Genomic DNA, 16,917 nt, shown 5'->3' with positions numbered 1-16,917 from the left:
TTCAGGGTTGATGTAAGCGAGTTATGACGTCATTGGAAGGGGATGAACATTTTTTTCCAAAGGTTCCTATCAACATCACAGACCTTGACAGCCGCAAAGGGCAAAAGTGAATTGATTAAGAGGCCCGTGAAAAGCAGCGAGAGTTGCCTGGAGTAAATCGACCTCTTCGGAAACACAACCTCTTTTTGCACCTGTTCCAAATCGTCTTCCGCGTCTTGTCTTCGGCTTCTAGTGACTCCTATCTTTTAATTGTCAAGCGTATTCCTCCTGCTCCTGTCCGGCCGCAAGTCTTTACCACCACCAATGACCACCTCAAGTGCCTGGGTTAGAGCATTTTCATCGTACCTCAAGAACCCTTCTCCATCTGTCCTCCTTCCATACAAGCGAACAGTCTCAATTCCGAGCTCTGTCAGTTCGGCACGATCCACCTTTGGTGTGCCTGGTCCATCCAGATGCAACACATGCGTGACATAGCTCTTGTATTGGAAAGGCGGCACGTCCACAAAGCCTTCACCTTGCGATGATGATGCGCCTGCCTTTGCAACAGCGGCAACAAAGTCCAGTGCGGTGAAAGGAGATGACGAGGGGCCAGTCTCGCGGTCCGGCGTGCTGTTGAGAATCAAGATCTTGTGCTTGACGACAGGATTGGAAATGGCCTGGCCAATACCGCGGAGAATCAAGTTGGGGATGATGGAAGTGTAAAGTGAACCAATCGAGTACACGACTGCCTGAGACGAAGCAATGGCGTCAAGGACTTTTGGGTTTGCCGGAGGACGAATTTCCTGGCCGTACGGATTGATGTACCAGATGCGGTCAATGCGTGCGGGAAGATCTTCTTCAGCGCCCTTCGAGAACATGATATTTGGCTTTCGAAGGGTAGGCAGCGAGCCGGGAAGGTTTGCATCTTCAATGTCATCATGCACCTCAGTTTCGCGAGTAGGGGACAGCACATCTGGGACCGCAGTGGGAACGCTAGGATGGGAGATGGAGTTTTGTCCGGTGATGACAGTGCCGTCCAGAAGGCCAGCAGAGATGTGGTGCGTAAAGTTTGTGTTGATGGCGGGGAGGACTGCCGTGTTTTCTGGGACACCGCAGATGCTGCTGAGGAGGTAAATAGCGGATTCGAGCGATCCAGAGAAGATGCGGGCACTGGCAAAAATCAGCAAAGTGGATAGACATATTCGAATGTGCACTCACCCAGTCAAGAACAAGTTGCCGACACTGGCACTGGAAAAGTCAAAGGTCGAAGTTGGCCTGATTCTTTTCACGACCTCGAGATTGAAGAGGTTGAGGAACGACCTGATCAACTCTTTCTTCTCTGTCGAGATGCCTTTCCACAAATCATGACGTGACTCGACAATGTCTAGCCATTCATGCCTCGCCTCATTGACCGATTTGGGGAGACGATGGTTGAAAAAGGTCTTGATGGCAGCTCTCTCGGTATTGCCATTTTCGGGGATCAAGCGAACCAATCGGCCTATGGACATATTTAGGTTTATTCGAAAAGACGCAACGGGCAGTCTCACTTCGCAAGTCTCCAATACCTTTGGGAAGTCAGTGTCTAGCTCAAAATGTGGCCATGAAGTGCCCACCTGGTCCTCCAAGCACGCGTATCAATTCAGAGGTACTACCGCCATTATCGCTAATGGGGATAACGTAGCTCAGAGCGCAGTGCTTTCGCTCTGCAACAGTCTTGAAGACATCAACCAGACTGTTCGCAGCACTGCCCCCAGAAAAGACAACAATGCCTTTAGGGTTTTTGGTGGTTGGAGGAACGGAAGGAGACATGATTCTGCGTGGAGCTGAGAAGAGCAATGCAGCCAAAGATTGCGTTCAAGAGGGAAGAGTCCAATAAGTAATGCTGAGAATGTCGAAAAAGACACCTTTCATGAGCATGGTGGCTTGCCCGAATTGGAACCGTCCATGCAATCCTCTGCGCGAGTTGGGAGTGGCGGAGTACAAGCACCCGGCGGTCGCAGGAGACGCGTAGTAAACAGTCATAGCCCAAAGCGCAACGTCCGTCATTGGCCAGCCCATTTCCATCTATTATTAAGTACACATCACGGGAAGATCTATATCAAACACATGTTTAGCCATTTCAGAGGCATATTTGTAGCTTGTGGACTTCCACGTCTCCGTCATTTGTGATTCTAGGGAAGCGCAAGGTGTGTGTGCCCTTACAAATCCGCCAACAGATGGCCTTTCGCTGACCGTTCCATTGTGGCCATCTCCCACCCGTGCATTTGCAGTGAGCTGCACCGTAGATATCGGAGCTAGTCGCCAAAGTACTGCTTCTAGTTTGACATGGTGCACGTCTCCTGATGGTCATGGATCCTCCAGAGCTCATCCATTAGGCGTCTTCCTTGGCGGCAGCGTCTTTCTCAGCCTGGCGCTGGCGCTTTTCCAACAAAGCGTCTCTCCTCTCCTTCAAGTATCTGAATTGATTCGCCTCGACGCCTTGCAGCCAGTACCCAAATGATCCGCCGATGGTAGCAAAGAACGGGTACGCCCACAGCTGGTTGCGGACGAACAGGGGCCTCATCTCGATGGCCAGCTGCCACATGCGGACAGCGATGCCTGGAGAAGACGTCGCATGTCAGCAAATCTGCCGTCTGGGGCATCTGGAGATACTCGGTGTGGAGTCGGCGGAGGTGGTGGGTGTTCGGACGGGCCTACCGAAGCCGCTCCAGAACAGGATCTTGTGGACCATGGTGATGCGTCTTTGCGCGGGTGTCGTATGTGAGAGAGGGAGGACGCTGAGCCTTGCACAGCGATTGGCAGTGTCTGTATGGAGCAGGTCTGGGTTGTTGTGTGATCTCAAGGTGCCGGGCAACCACTGGGTGTTTGGGAGCTGCCATCAGGCGCTCGGGCCGGTTCTTGGCCGACCGGGGAAGCGTGATGGCATCCGGCGCCCTTGCGATTCGCGACTGCAACCTGAGCGCGTTAACTCCAACCAGCTCCACACCCTTCTCCCACCACATCATGGATGTGCGCAAGCGACATGTGGGAGATGACCCTGCCATTGATCCCGTCGACGTGCGCAAGAGACTCAAGACCTCAGACCTGCCTCTCACCCAAAACAAACGATCCGCCATCGAGTCCATCTTACACACGTTCAAGAAGAAGGGCGAGTTTGACGTCTTGCGCAAGAAGGCCTTTGCTCAATTTGAAAATGGGGTGCGTTTCCCATGCGCCACCTAGATCTATGCTAATGGTGCAAGTAGGACGCCAAAGCGAAGCTGCTCTCCTCGCTCGAGGAGTTGGGCGAGTTCGAAACAACGCGCAACCCAACACTCTTGTCCAAGGACCGCCGCATAGCCGCCCCACTCCTCGAGGGCGCCGCAGAACGTAGTGAGATTTACCGCGCTGCTGAAACCCACATCCGCGTCATCATTCAGTCAATCCTCGATGAGCAAGCAGAGTCCAAGATGCGAGACATACGCCGCACAGACATTGGTGACGAGGCTGCTTTGGATGAAGCTCGGAGAGGCAGCAAGACGGATGAGGACTATCTACAAGAAGCGGAAGAGCGGAGACTACAGAGGCAGAGGCTCCGGGAAGAAAAGCTGGAAAGACAACGCGAAAGGGAGAGGGAGGAGCAAGAGCGTGTAGAGGAAGAAAGGCGCCGCAGACAGGAGGAAGAAGAAGCGAGGGAACGCGAACGCGAGGAGCGCGAGGAGAGACGACGTAAAGAAAGGGAGGAGAGGGAGTTGGAGCGACAGCGTGAGTACGAGCGAGAGCGTGAAGAGCGCAAAGAAAGAGAACGGCAGTGGGAGAAGGACAGAGAGGAACGTCGCGAAAGACGCCGGCGGGAAGAAGAGGAATATGAACGCGAGAGGGCCAGACGAAACGACAGAGAGCGAGAACGCGATCGCTACGACCGGTATAAGAGGCGATCTCCAAGTAGAGACCGCGATTGGGATAGAGCCAGAGTGACTCGTCCTTCGCGCAGTCCAGTCCGTCGATCGAGCATTGCTCCCAGCGAGAAAAAAGAAGAGCCCAAACCAAAGACCGAGGAAAAAATTACAGATGAAGATGCCCTGGCGCTTCTCCTTGAAGAAAGCAAAGCGCTCGAAAAGTCTCTCCAACGTCCAGAACTCGAACGTTCCGGTTCCCTCGACCCGCCTGCTCGCAAGTCTCTCGTACCGAAATCCATCCAACCACGCGATCCAGCGTCACGCTCGTCCAAACCAGACTACAAGTTTGCGTCGCCCGCCACTCCCTCTAAGGAAGAGAGCAAAAGCACACCTGTCAGACAAGACCACCACGAAGACGTCCCGCCGCGTACCAACCACCGCGAACCCTCCGCCGCCCCATCCATACGCTCCTCTCGCGCCGACCGCGAAAGCTACCGCGCACGCTCGCGCTCCTTGTCGCGTGGAAGTCACTATCGTCGCCGCCGCAGCCCTACACCCGACGCCCGCCGCTCCGGCCGCTACTACGACCGCGATCGAGACGACCGCCGCTCAAGTCGATACTACGACCGTGAGCGCTCGCGCAGCCGGACGCGACGCTCCCCCGATCGGCGATACGACGACCGGCGGTCCAGCCGCTACTACGATCGAGACCGCGAGCGCGAGCGCGAGCGCTCTCGCAGCCGCAGCAGGCGCAGGTCGCCGGCACCCGCAGCGTCGTCGTCTGCTGCTCCTCGGCGCAGCTACACCCGCGACCGACCGCGGTCCCGCAGCCGGAGCCCCAAAGACATTGACCGGTACGTCCCAGGAAACAGCAGCAGCAGCGTTAGTCGAAGCACCGCAGCAGCAGCTCCTCCTCCTCCTGCAGCTCCTCTTTCGACAGCAGCAGCAGCGTTGTCGCCAAGCTACAGTAGCAACAGCAGAGCAGCGAAGGATGACAGATTTGTGATGCGTAATAGGGACAACAGAGACAGCAGAGACGGCAACAACCGCGACACAAAGGACCACCACCGCGACACGAGGGACCGCGATTACAGAGACAGAGACCGCGATTATCGAGACCGAGACCGCGATTATCGAGACCGCGACCGCGACCGCGAACGTGAACGTGACCGCGATTACAAAGACCGAGATCGCCGCCGCGATAGCCGCGACTACGCGCCCCCGCGCTCCTCTAGGCTCTCGGATAACATCGATCGCTACATTCCGGGCGGTGCGGCGTCGGATAGGGATAGAGATCGCGATAGGGAGAGGGACAGAGACAGAGAAAGGGATAGGGATAGGGAAAGAGAGAGGGAGAGGGAGAGAGACAGAGATCGCAGCGAGCGGAGGCGGAGCAGGAGTCGCAGTCGCGGGTCTAGGCGTTAGGTGCCCCTAGGCCGGCGGTGGTAATGAGGTAGAAGACTCGGTTCGGTTTGTGGGGATAGGAGGGGCTGTGGGTTCGGAGGATGCGGAGACAACAGAGGAGGCAGATTTTTGAGAGAGGAAGAGAGAGGTGTTCCAGTTGAATACATCATCGCCGTTGCGCAAGTGACACGCCTCCGCTTGGAATGATGTGCAACCCAGTCCCTGGCTGGCTGGCTGGCTGAGGTGACGTCTGGTTGCCTGGTATTGAATACCTTAGGCACACGTCCAACAGGTAGACTAATGCGTATATGCAAGTGCATTGTACATCTTGACGTCTCTTGAGCAAAGAAGGAGACGCGGCATGGCGCTTCGTTTGCACGATCAATTCTACAAACAGACCTACATAGGTAGGTATTTTGCCTTTTGCCCCTTTTCCCCCTTCTCCAAGAACCGTTCGTTCTCTGATGCGCTGTACGTGCGCCTTTTCCGCCAAATGATCAGTCTCCATTCATCCCATCCCCAGGTAAATTTTCCTGCCTATCGTATCCGCCTATCCGCCTCTCCGCACACACATAGCCATGGCTCAGACACCACTCCAACGGGAGCGCGGTGGGTGGGTGGGTGTACATGTACGAATGCCTGCCCTGCCTCAATCGAACCTAAACGTCTTGCCCTTGAGCACGGTGCCGCCCAGCACTTTGCCAAGGGCGTAGCCAGCGTACGCGCCGCAGACGATGGTGACGGGCCATTTCTGCCATTCGCGGTCCCTGTTTGCACGTTGCGGTCAGCTCAGTCCCAGTTCAATACCAACATCCAATATCCTCACAGATCCCGGAAGAAAAGCACCAAACTCACCAATCCAACGGAATCGGCACAGCGCCCGCCCACGCACCGACAACAGCGCCGACGGCCGCGCCAACCACCTCGTCGGCCGGCACCATCATGGCGGCGATGTGGCGCCATTTGGTGCCGTCGACGCCGCACGCGTAGATGAGCGGCACGCTGGCTAGGTAGGCGATGTGCGCCGCGGCGAGCGCGGTTTGCGCCAGGTGCGAGGTTGCGGGCGCGCCGAAGAGGATCAGTAGGATGGAGAGGAGCGGGATGCCGGCGATTGTGGAGAGGGTGAGGGCGAGGATGGCGGTCTGTGGGTTGGAAAGGTTAGTCTGGGGTTGGAGTTGGGGGTTGATATTGGTGTCCAGGTGGAGGTGCGATGCGGCGGTGGGTGGGCTCGTCGTGCACCGCAAGCGGCGCCGCGAACAAGTCAATGATGGAGAGAGAAGGTGTGGGAAAACAGAAACAGGTCGACATACAGTGATCCGACCGGCAAAGCCCTTCTCGCCCTTGGCATCCTTCTTGCGTCTACCAGCAGCGCCGGCTTTCGACGGCGACGCAGCGCCCGAACCAGCGGCGGGCAGGCACACGGCAGCGTAGAGAACCTGGAGCGCAGCGAGGGGCAACAGGGCCGACGCAAGCGCACCGACGGGGTCGACGACGATGGCCTCAAATTGCAGCGCGTAGAGCGAGAGCAGCAGCACCGGGTGCAGGTGCTTGTAGATGCGGGCGAGGTCGGTGCCGAGGGGCTCGATGGGTTTGGAGGGCGGCGCTGCACCACCGACTGCGGCGGGTTTGACCGCAGGCTCCTCGATGCGCGTGAAGACTGTTTGCGGCTGCTGCGACATTGCTGCTGCTGCTGCTGCTGCTACCGGTGAGCCATGCGGGCTGTGGTGGTGGTGGTGGTGGTGGGTGTGGTTGGAGCTGGAGTTGGCCGAGCTTCAAGGTATCTCATCCAACGGCAAGGTCTGGGTTGCGGCGGGAGATGCTCGGGGTATTGGTCCACATTGTCGGATCAATGTTGACGGGATGGTCACCATGGGCATGGCGGTATTGATTCCATGATGAATTCTATTTCTGAAATTTTTGGTTCTTTAGGAGCTCCTAGCCTGTGGCTTCATGTTTTTTGTAGAGAAAAAAGTGGCACCATCTCATCAATCGCAGCAACCCCTTCTGACATCATCCATCAACCCGCTGTCTACCTAGGCACTCTCGGTGGGAACGAGGTTGCGCAGAGACAAGTCGTAAACGACATCCTCGACTTCCTTGACCTGTTTGACCGTTAGAAGAGCTGCATGCAATTTGAAGCGTTGAACATACCCTGTACTTGATGCCATCGCTCCGCCTTCTCAACGAGTCGTTCTTGAGGTTGAGAATCTGGAAACCGGCGTGGATGTCCTTAATAAACTGAGCAATGTGCATCGGGCGGCCGTAATCACCAAGTGTGACCGAGTTTCTCGCAAGACGGGCCTGTTGGGTCAGCGGGTGGTCTTGGGATGAGAACAGCGAGGAGGAACCACAACATACCAATTCATCAATCAGCGAGATGAGTGCCTGGAGATATTCCTCAATCGTGAGGTGGAAAGCATCCTGGTCCTTGAGGTTAACCGGCACTGCAGAGTGGTCAGTATTGAAGTGCAATGGTAGATGCGTCATCTAGAACTCACCACTCATGATGGCGCCAACCTCCTCAATGGAGAGGAGACGACCGGACTTTACATTGCCACCCTCGGACGCAAAGCCTCCCAGGTAGCCACAGTAGAGAATCGTAAAGACCTGCACAAGGGATTAGACATGAACGACGAAATGGCGTCGTGGTTGACTTGCCGTGTCCTGGACTTGGCGGCTCCACATGCCATTGAACTTGTAGTAAGGGAGCTTGGAAGCTGCTTCCGACAACTTTTGCACAGCAGCAACTTCGTCGCGGATGGCACCCTCAGCGGCGGTAATGACGGCGGGCACTAGGTTGGTTTAGCTACATGTCATGCAGCATCGCGGACGCGGCACGCACGCTGAGAAAGCGGGGTGGAATGGGCCCGCGAGAGTATCGATTGGGCAGACCGTCCTGCAGGGAGTCAGCATAGTCTCTGGATGAAAATATTTTGCGCATACCGTGCTTCTCAAGGGTCTGGATAATGTCACGAAGTTCCTGTGCACGGTGGCGAAGAGACGTCAGATTGCTGCAACATGTTGACCGAGAAGACAAGACCTCACCTCGCGGACGGCGCTGTCCTGGTCGACGCGCTCCTGGAGCTGCTCGAAAATGGCGGGATCAACGATGCCGGATCTTTCAGTAGCCATTGTGGTTGAAGTTTGTTGTTGGTGTTGTGGTGTTGTGGACGCGGCAGAATTTGCGTCGACAGGCGAAGTTACGAGGCGTTGTTCACCACGGCACATATTCACAAGGCACTGTTACGAGGTGAAGATGCCGAATTGTTTCTCATTTTTACTCGTTTGACATTTCTCTGATATCATTTGCGGTCCTGGCGTTGAACAAAGCTATGCACAAAACGTCCAAATTGTTTGCTTGGTAGGGAAAATGATTGGCGCAGGGATCGCCAAACGAGTTGCTCAGTCGCAGTTCTCAAGGCAGAGAAAACAACCATCTCAAGTTATCATCCTCTCCAAACACCCACGCCAGGCGAGTGATTCAATGAGGCGTCTGAGCAGGACGCCATTGACTAAGCAGTCTCACCACCCAGCAGCAGCCACACGTCGCCAGTCACACTCGAGTCATCGCCCCCTTCTCTTCCCCAGACCCGGATGAAATGTCACCACCACCTCAGGCCTCCATCGGAACCGCAGGAACCGTGCAGTCCTGCAGCCCAACCCGGATTCACATTTATGCTGCCTTGCAAGCGGCCCAAGTCCTCCTCGTCTGACGCCTTGTTTGACTTGACGTCTCAATCTACTTACTTCGCGGAAAAATCATCATGATCGCATTCGGCGCATCCTCAACCTTAAAGGCGGCTTGCCAGGATTGGCATCCCTCCCAAACGACCGCGTCTGGCCTGAGAAAGTCGACAGTCACGCGTCTCCGTCACGCAAGATGAAAGCCAAACACCTCCGCTGCTGACGAGTCAAGCACTGCAGCGCCGTCACTTGGCCTGCGAATGAGATGAAGCTGCTCCATCTTCCGCCCTCTGCTGCGCGTGGGGTGCGTAAGCATAAAGACATACAGTAAACTCCGAGGAGTCGCCAGATCGCGTCATCTTTTTCCATCTGCTGAGACGCTGGAAGGACATCTGACAGACCCACCTGTCGACAAGAAATATTCAGACATCCCACACGCCTGCGCTCCTTGTCACCACCACAAGGTCGCTTCGGACCTGTTCCCTGTCCACGAGAGCAAATGAACCAACGGCCTCGCCCTCGTTGGCTCCACGTGCATTCTATTTCCATCCTGGAACCCCGTAGCTGAACCGATTGGCCTTGATAGATGATACTTCCTCGACCGCAGTGATAAGCCGTCCATATTCCAACCGCTCCGAATTTTCCCTGCGTCTCCGGGCTAGTTTTTTTCACGTTTGTCTTTTTCCCAACCTGCAGTTTGATCTACCAAGCTTCTTATGTTTGGATGCACCATGCCTTTGGCACAACTCGCAACCATCGCCCAGGCGGGCTCGTTGTTCACAGCCACCAGGTCACTATGGGAGCTCACACGAATGGTTCGAAACAAAAGGAGGCAATCAAGACAAACACAAAAAGTCGAACAACTGCTGGACGAGCTCGAGACTTTTGTCGACCGCGGAGTTTTGACCAGGAAGGAGTGGACTTCATTCTGCTTGCAGGTTGAAAAATCCATAGCCGACGGCGAAGCAACGCCCCTCGAAGCGCAAGCCCAGGTACTCGACTTCCTCGAGGCACTTGAGAATATTGATCTAGAATTCGCCGATTCGGAATATGAATCCGACAGCTCGGACGAGGGCGGCCACAAATCTCGCAGGAGAAGGCGACACCAACGCCGGAGCTCCGAGCCTACCTTGCACTCAGAGTCGTTCAACGACACGCAGCGCTCCTTGAATCGTTCACATTCTGTCCAAGATCCGCACGCAGGACTGGTGCCTCAGTCAAGAGGCATTCCTCCCATGCCAGTCGCGCTTCCGAGTCAATTTCAAAACAGACAGCTATACGGATACGGTAGACCTGTAAGTGGTCGTGTTTATTCTCACGAGACTGCGCTGATAAAATCTCAGCCATTCCACACTGCCGCTGCTCCACCTCCTCCCCCGTCAGTCCACGAAGATCCGCGCGCTGGTGTGGCCCCAACAAGCTATGCTATGCCCAGGTACGGGGCCTCAGTCAGCACCACTGTCGCGCCGAACAAGAGTAACCCCTCATTTGCAGCGAATACTTCCCGCAGCAACAGCCTGGCAGCAGCGTGCCGGCCTCCGCGTCCCGTCCCGCACGGCAGCTCCCTGTCGAGCTCCAACATGCCCAAAGTTACGACGAATTCTTCCTCTCGCCAGCCGCCGGATCCCCGTCCCAGCCACCTCCACCCCGGTAGACGTGCTACGCGGCCCGCAAGCTCCGACAGTTCTGCATACGCTTCTTCGATTTCTTCTTTGGGCACGGCGTCTCCGGCGTCGCCAATCGACAGCGGCAGCAGTAGCAGGAGTAGCAGCACGAGCAGCATCGCAAGAGAATACGTAACGCAGCCGAGTCGTGACGAGCAGCAGCAGCACCGCGACTTGCATCACCCAAAGCCACAGCATGCACCTGCACCCCAGAAAGACCAGCAGCAGCCTCGAATATTTTACTTCCCTCCTCCTCCGCCCCATGCTCCCCCGGTCGCAGCGGCCTCCATTCCGGTCCCGGTCCCGACCCAAGTCCAAGTCCCTGCCGCCCCCATCGCCCAGCCTGCCTCACTGCGCGCGCAGCTCCTCGCGCGCGACGCCAAGCTCGTGGCTAGCTTGGACCGGCGAGTACCGCGCAGCAGCAGCCGCTGCTCGAGCGCCGCGGGGACGTATCTGGATTCGCAGGGGGAGTACGGCAAGAGGCGGAGGAGATGAGAAACCCATCATCATATGACGACGGCACGTTCGTCAAACTAAAAATTGCATATCCATACATACGTATCATGACGGCATCATGATGATGACGATGTCAAGGAGTGAGTGACGGAAGCGCTTGGGATGGTTGTTGCGTTGGGCATTATTTGGTAACGAAATGGGTGGTGTACTTATGTATGCATTCGTTTTTTGCTTGTTTGCTTGCTTGGGCACCCTTCCCATCCATCCATCCATCCATCCATCCATCCATGCGTTTGGCGATTCCTTGCCAGACGCACACGGCACGGGAAGCGGACAGACAGGGCTGGAATGCGCAAGGTTGAGCAAATACAGGTGCCGGCCGGTCCCGTCTGCGTCGTTGCTCTCAACTAACACTCTCTCACTTTCTCTTTGCCAGACTTGGCGTTTGATTGACGGACGGACGGATGAACGGATGGACGGACGCACGCACGCGTGGGGCGTGCGGCAAGTCGGTCAGCTGTGGGCTGTGTGTTTGCTTCTATTCGTTTCCTTTGCGTTCACGTCCACATACGAAATACAATGCACAACTCTCGTCGTGCCTGGCTGACCTGACCTGACCTAAGCATGCCACTGCCGGTCGTCGGTGACAGAAGCAGAGGAAGGCTGAAGCAACGCACGAGGGGAGAGTTTACGTGTTATGAGTGGTCAACCAAAACCTCTCTCTAAGAACATGGGTAAGTATCACCGGTGCTTGCTCTGCGCACATACCGACTGACCGTGGGTGCCCTGAGTAAACCGTTCAACGCATTTACCTCTATGCATGATGTAGGTAGGTACGGTGCAGTACAGTACAGTACAGTACATGTGTCTTTGACTCTGCATTCCGTCTCGCTGCGTGTCCGTTGCTCTTCCTCAACAAGACGGAAGAAGGCACAGGCACAAGCACAAACTCACCGCACTTACTCATCCACTCACCCACTCAATCAATCAGCGCGAAAGAGTCTCGCGACGCAAGTGGCTGCATCCCAGCCCAGCTTGGCTCAGCAGAGCAGTGGAGAGCGTGCGGTCCATCCACACATGTGTCACTCCATTCCAGGCTAGGTGCGGAAAAAGATGACAAACCACACCGTTCTCTCTCTGTTGTGTCGCGCACTGCGGCGACACTGCGGGGGGAGAGAGAGAGAGGGCTAGGCTGATGAGTTGGGCTGGGCTGGTGGTAAAAAGCACGTAGTGTACGTTGCGCGCTGCTGCAGCGAAGGGAAGAAAGGAGACGATGAAGGATGAGGATGTGGTTGAGTTGTTTGATTCATGAGATGCGTTTTTTGGTTTCCCCCTCAGAAAGCTGAGGAGAATGGGTGCTCTATGTGCTATGTAAAGTTTTGCTCTCCGGACGTGAAGTGCACTTGTTCGTGTGCCGTCCGTCACTTGTCCCCAAAAGGCTTCACGATGATGCTCCCTCCATGCCTTTCCCCCTTTTCGTAGATAAGATAGTTGTGCTGCTCGCCAGCCATGCGTCGTCACACAACGGTAGTAGCAGCACCCCCTCACATCCTGAGATAACTGACCACCCGCCTCCACAACGGCAGCGCATTATACGCATCCAACGCGACCGAACCAGCCTCAGAAACAGGCCGACATCCGGACACCCAATCAGCTTCATTGAGATCGACAATCTTGGAGCGAAAAACGAGCCTGTACCCGACGAACGCAACGACAAAGATGGGGGCTGCGAGGAAGAGCTCAAAGAAACTTTGTCCCTTGTCGGCAGCGGGGTCGATGGGGTCGACGGCGAGATACAGCGCCGACACGAGGCAGAAGGACATGGACAGGATGAGCAGGATGGGCTCGAGCGGCAACCAGCGCACCGTGTATGCGTAGCGGCCCTGGAGGCTGTCGTCGCCCTGTAGCGCGAGCGCGCGGCGCATGCGCAGGTTCGTGATGCCGACGACGATGGGGTCGGTGAGGAATACGATGGATGTCAGGCTGCTGAACCAAGTGAACATGAGCGCGCCGCCAGAGCTGCAGTTGATGTAGGCGAGAACGAGGCCGATGCCCGCGCCCGTTGCTAGGCTCTAGACGGGCTGTTTGTCGAATTTGCCCATGGAGACGGGGAACATGCGCATGCGTGCCATGGCTGTTGCGATGCGGTATGAGAGGTAGAGTGCTTCGGCGCCGATGGTGAAGAGTGAGAGGATGATGATGGCGTTGATTGAGGTCTGGGAGTCCACACGCAAGGCCTGCTTGGTTCCTGGCTACGACGAAGGGCGACGAGGCCGCGTTCGATGTGCCTAGCAGCGAGGATGATGTGTAGGGCACTAGCATGAGGACAAACGCGAACGCTGGAGCTAGTAGGACAATTATCCGCCCCATGAGGAGGCCCTGGGCCCGATGGAGAGAGACCCTGGGGGACGATGCCTCGCCGTTGGTGATGCCAATCAGTTCAAGACCAGCAATGGCCCAGGCCGCAAGAATCATCGATTGAACGATTCCCTGGACAAATCAGTTGATCGTGTCTTGGTGATAGGCAGAGGAATATCAGTCCGCCATCTTGGACATACCTTGTATCCATTTGGAAAAGCATCGAGCTCCGTAAAGTTTTGATAGTGCTGCGTCGTTCCTGTAGGTCCAGCGCCGGCCAAAAACGCAATCAAGGCAAGACTGACCGGCAGCAATGTCCCGACGTTGAGGTTGCTGACGACAAACTCGAATTCTCCAAACCAGGTGTTGGGCATGGCATGGATGAAGAATACGACAAGTAGGTAGATCGTCATGAGCGCTGGCGTTGGTATGTCGTCCGTCCAGTATGATACCACGATGCTCAAGATGGCGCCCTGGCTAGAGACACGGTCCAAGCAAGCCAGAGACAGAATCCTGATGACCCGTCAGTCTTGCATCTCGAACCAAAGACCTCGACACTCACCACATGCAAACCCAAACGCGGGATCCACGAAACGAGAGGCGTGGTCAATGAAAGATCCGGAGATCGAGAACAAGATGGATGCTTCTAACAAGACACGGAGTGCTAGAACCATGGACCCATCCGATGAGGACACCAGCGAAACTGCCATAACGAAGCGCCTGAATAATCAACATCAACCCCCCGATTCAGACAAGTAGCACAACTGCAGGCCGCCTAGAGAGATCATGGCCATATGTCGGGGCTTGAAGTTGCGCTTAAGCTGATCTGAAGGGGCCTCAGTCGCTCCAGCATACTAGAACCCGACACCAAAAATCTCGCCCTCCTTGACCGAGTCGGCTTTGGTTGCAGAGGCCTTTTCATAATCGGAATCTTCAGCCATGGCGATTGGAGTAATCAGGTCAAAACTTGTCGGCTGCTTGTTGCTCTGTTGCGACGTTTGGTAATGAAGAAAAGGCATGAATTCAGGATGAGGGCGAGGCCAGAGCCGACTACTGTTGTTGGTCTTATAACCACAAGTCCAGCTCCGCGCTACCCCAAACTGGTGGATCCCAGAACGGTTTGCACATATCGTTGGTCTCTTGCGGAGATAGGAACCATGCCATGATTATCACGTAACCCACTTCTATTGCGGGTCAATTGTCATGGATAAGGCGCGCTTTTGTAGAAGCTATGGTGACCCTCCTGCAGCTCCGCAGCCACTCAAAAAAGGTTTCTACTGAAGGGGGCGTGGTAGGGAAGGGATTCAAAGCAGACTGAAACAGCGCGGTCCAAGATTTGCGAAGCCGGTTTTTATATTTCAGGCCTGATAGCCAGCAGGATCTAGGAAAATAAATATCCCAGTTAGATTTAGCTAGTCTTGTTGGGGTATTTACAGAGCTATTTTTTCCGGAGGCCCTCGCCGAGTATAAGCTCGCAGACGGGCGGGCTTACGGTAATGTGGGAGGCGGAACTCCGTCCCTGGACGAGGCCGAACTGACGTATGAAATTCACCCTTTCGCCCGAGACCGAGCGCTTTGGGAAGCCATCAAGACCTAGAGCTGACGTATCCCAGGTGCTTGAATACGAGGGGGGAAGCAGCTGTTCAAGCCTCAGTTGTATTGTCCGAGCCTGGGGTCCTTATCCGAAGGCAAAGGATCGAGTAGGAGAAAGTGAAGTGAGAGAAAGCAGTCATCCCTTGGCAGAATTCTGGGCGAATCACGCCTCTGTTGCGCATCATGCTTCTGTTGTGGTGGAGCGGCTTCAAAACTGCCAAGTATACCTTTGGGCCGGGGGACATGGGTAGTTTTGCAGCCAGGAACAGTCAATATCCCCCTATCTCGGATCAAACTATCCTTTGGAAAAGTCGACTTCGCCTTCAAAAGGGGGGTCGAAGTGGGACGCTTGAGAAACAAGGAATCGAGTGTACTCCTTGCGCCTGTGACGTGCGAATAACCCTGAATCGACCAGCAGTTGACAAACGCGAGCCTGCATCGGTCAAAGGTCATTCGGAGCTAGATCTTGAGATTTGAAAGCCAGTGACATGGCTTGGCGCAGATATTTCAAGTCTCTGGCACCTCTTGGATGCCGGCACCTGACTTGCTGGTCTTCATCCCCATGAGTTTGCCTAGGACATCTTGCTCCTTGTTTTCTGCGCCAGTCGCGTCGGTCTCCATTTCATCCTCGGCATCGTCGCTGCTTTCCGAGTCTTGATCCATTTTATTTGGATCCTTTTCCTCCAGGACTCCTAAGCCGAGGTTCATTTCAATGTACTGTCCATTTTCGTCGACTTGCTCCAAGGACTTATCCGCCAGCCTTCCAGCTGCGCGATCACGTTCGAGTTCTGCATTTGCTGCAGCAAGCTGAGGCAGAAATTCCTTTAAACGGTCGCCGAGTGAGGAGCTTCGAGGCACAGACTTTTTGTAGAGGTTCTTCCGAGCCTCTGCGTTTGGTGGTTGAGGCAGGGTGGTGACTTCAGCGTCCGAATCTTCATCTTGGTCGAGCGAATCGTCCTCGGACTCGGAGCTTGGTTCGTCAGAGGAGGTGCTCAGCCCGCTGCTGTCTGATTCGGCGTCGCTTGCATCCTCAGCTTCACGCTTCGTCTTTGTGGCGCGGTTATTGGCATTGGGAGCAGAAGTAGACGTCGACTGAGGGCGAGTTCTTCGCGGAAGCTCCTGGGTGAGGAGTGCGGATGATTGAGGCTTGTCAGCCATGACGACGCAGTCGCGGATTGATGCGGATGTGGTGATGACGGGCGTGTGAGGAGTGCAGCAGCGTGGGGAGGGACGATTGTTTTTGACCGGGGTCCATTCTGCCAGGGCGGTGAGGGATTCCTACGCTTGTCTGCGGGGATACAGAGGATGTCTCAAAGACGGTCGGTGGCATTTTTCCTCGCTTCGAACCATATTTTCCCATCAAAGCCACGCAAGCTCTGGCAGAACGAGGGTCAAGATGCTCGAAGCGAGCACGCGTATTGTCCATGTCGTCTGCGGCGGGCGGCGGGCGGCGGGCGGCGGGCGGCGGGTGTGCCGTGCCGCCAGGGACAGGTGAAACACGGCGCATTGAGGGCTTCGAACGACGACTGCTCCTTGTCCAATGGCCCCCTCCGCCACTTCAGGGCTGAGCCGCTGGGCTGGCAGGGGCTTCGCGCGCCCGCATCAACCACAAACACAAAGACGCCCTCAACTTCATTGTTCTCTCACCTCTCTCTCTCCCCTTTTGTCCGCGCCCGTCTCTTCTACTCTTACTCTGCGCTTCTGACCGGGCCCCGTCCTTCTCTCTTCCCTCCTCCACTCTCCCGCCTGACACCCTCCTGGACCCTGGGTTTATATTCTTAAGCCTCCCCGGACTTTCCACTGCACCCTGAAGATAGGTACGTGGTGTATGCTTGTACACGCCGTCTCTTTAGTCCATCCATGTTTCGTTTGATCCGCTTCCTATTCCGAATTTGCTTGCT

The 16,917-nt window shown here is 55.7% G+C and overlaps 8 protein-coding genes across 8 annotated transcripts; 2 read left to right on the top strand and 6 right to left on the bottom strand.

Moving 5' to 3' along the window:
- Nucleotide 1: 1 nt before the first annotated feature.
- IWZ02DRAFT_291436 (uncharacterized protein) lies at nucleotides 2–2,030 on the bottom strand. Its single transcript, XM_066763795.1, has 4 exons — nucleotides 1,593–2,030; nucleotides 1,527–1,544; nucleotides 1,198–1,477; nucleotides 2–1,149 (listed from the first exon to the last, which is right to left on the bottom strand). The coding sequence occupies exons 1-4, from the start codon at nucleotides 1,786–1,788 to the stop codon at nucleotides 246–248; spliced, it is 1,398 nt and encodes a 465-aa protein (XP_066621605.1). The 5' UTR covers nucleotides 1,789–2,030; the 3' UTR covers nucleotides 2–245.
- Nucleotides 2,031–2,350: 320 nt separating this feature from the next.
- On the bottom strand, nucleotides 2,351–2,710 carry IWZ02DRAFT_379150 (uncharacterized protein; the record flags this gene model as incomplete). Its single annotated transcript, XM_066765025.1, has 2 exons — nucleotides 2,351–2,577; nucleotides 2,677–2,710. The coding sequence occupies 2 exons, from the start codon at nucleotides 2,708–2,710 to the stop codon at nucleotides 2,351–2,353; spliced, it is 261 nt and encodes an 86-aa protein (XP_066621604.1).
- Nucleotides 2,711–2,982: 272 nt separating this feature from the next.
- Nucleotides 2,983–5,282, top strand: IWZ02DRAFT_491350 (complex proteins associated with Set1p component shg1-domain-containing protein; the record flags this gene model as incomplete). The annotated part of the gene is made up of 2 exons (XM_066769737.1): nucleotides 2,983–3,177; nucleotides 3,225–5,282. The coding sequence occupies 2 exons, from the start codon at nucleotides 2,983–2,985 to the stop codon at nucleotides 5,280–5,282; spliced, it is 2,253 nt and encodes a 750-aa protein (XP_066621603.1).
- Nucleotides 5,283–5,589: 307 nt separating this feature from the next.
- On the bottom strand, nucleotides 5,590–7,120 carry IWZ02DRAFT_454006 (GPI biosynthesis protein family Pig-F-domain-containing protein). Its single transcript, XM_066767693.1, has 3 exons — nucleotides 6,572–7,120; nucleotides 6,117–6,403; nucleotides 5,590–6,028 (listed from the first exon to the last, which is right to left on the bottom strand). Exons 1-3 carry the CDS (start codon nucleotides 6,938–6,940, stop codon nucleotides 5,911–5,913), a joined length of 774 nt encoding a protein of 257 aa, XP_066621602.1. The 5' UTR covers nucleotides 6,941–7,120; the 3' UTR covers nucleotides 5,590–5,910.
- A 29-nt stretch (nucleotides 7,121–7,149) lies between these two features.
- Nucleotides 7,150–8,736, bottom strand: IWZ02DRAFT_454004 (Translin). The gene is made up of 8 exons (XM_066767692.1): nucleotides 8,307–8,736; nucleotides 8,205–8,241; nucleotides 8,104–8,157; nucleotides 7,920–8,053; nucleotides 7,760–7,868; nucleotides 7,620–7,705; nucleotides 7,413–7,562; nucleotides 7,150–7,363 (listed from the first exon to the last, which is right to left on the bottom strand). Exons 1-8 carry the CDS (start codon nucleotides 8,487–8,489, stop codon nucleotides 7,295–7,297), a joined length of 822 nt encoding a protein of 273 aa, XP_066621601.1. The 5' UTR covers nucleotides 8,490–8,736; the 3' UTR covers nucleotides 7,150–7,294.
- A 940-nt stretch (nucleotides 8,737–9,676) lies between these two features.
- On the top strand, nucleotides 9,677–11,104 carry IWZ02DRAFT_491347 (uncharacterized protein; the record flags this gene model as incomplete). Its single annotated transcript, XM_066769736.1, has 2 exons — nucleotides 9,677–10,240; nucleotides 10,289–11,104. The coding sequence occupies 2 exons, from the start codon at nucleotides 9,677–9,679 to the stop codon at nucleotides 11,102–11,104; spliced, it is 1,380 nt and encodes a 459-aa protein (XP_066621600.1).
- A 1,505-nt stretch (nucleotides 11,105–12,609) lies between these two features.
- On the bottom strand, nucleotides 12,610–14,364 carry IWZ02DRAFT_475768 (AAT family amino acid transporter; the record flags this gene model as incomplete). Its single annotated transcript, XM_066769016.1, has 7 exons — nucleotides 12,610–13,135; nucleotides 13,181–13,281; nucleotides 13,322–13,555; nucleotides 13,624–13,936; nucleotides 13,967–14,126; nucleotides 14,163–14,249; nucleotides 14,292–14,364. 7 exons carry the CDS (start codon nucleotides 14,362–14,364, stop codon nucleotides 12,610–12,612), a joined length of 1,494 nt encoding a protein of 497 aa, XP_066621599.1.
- A 1,028-nt stretch (nucleotides 14,365–15,392) lies between these two features.
- IWZ02DRAFT_291392 (uncharacterized protein) lies at nucleotides 15,393–16,454 on the bottom strand. Its single transcript, XM_066763794.1, has one exon. The coding sequence runs from the start codon at nucleotides 16,172–16,174 to the stop codon at nucleotides 15,524–15,526; it is 651 nt and encodes a 216-aa protein (XP_066621598.1). The 5' UTR covers nucleotides 16,175–16,454; the 3' UTR covers nucleotides 15,393–15,523.
- Nucleotides 16,455–16,917: the final 463 nt, after the last annotated feature.

Source organism: Phyllosticta citriasiana (assembly GCF_038021145.1).
Source record: "Phyllosticta citriasiana strain CBS 120426 chromosome Unknown IWZ02scaffold_8, whole genome shotgun sequence".
Classification (NCBI taxonomy): Eukaryota; Fungi; Ascomycota; class Dothideomycetes; order Botryosphaeriales; family Phyllostictaceae; genus Phyllosticta; species Phyllosticta citriasiana.
Note: the sequence above shows the minus strand (reverse complement) of the source record. Positions and strands in the feature narration are given on the sequence as shown.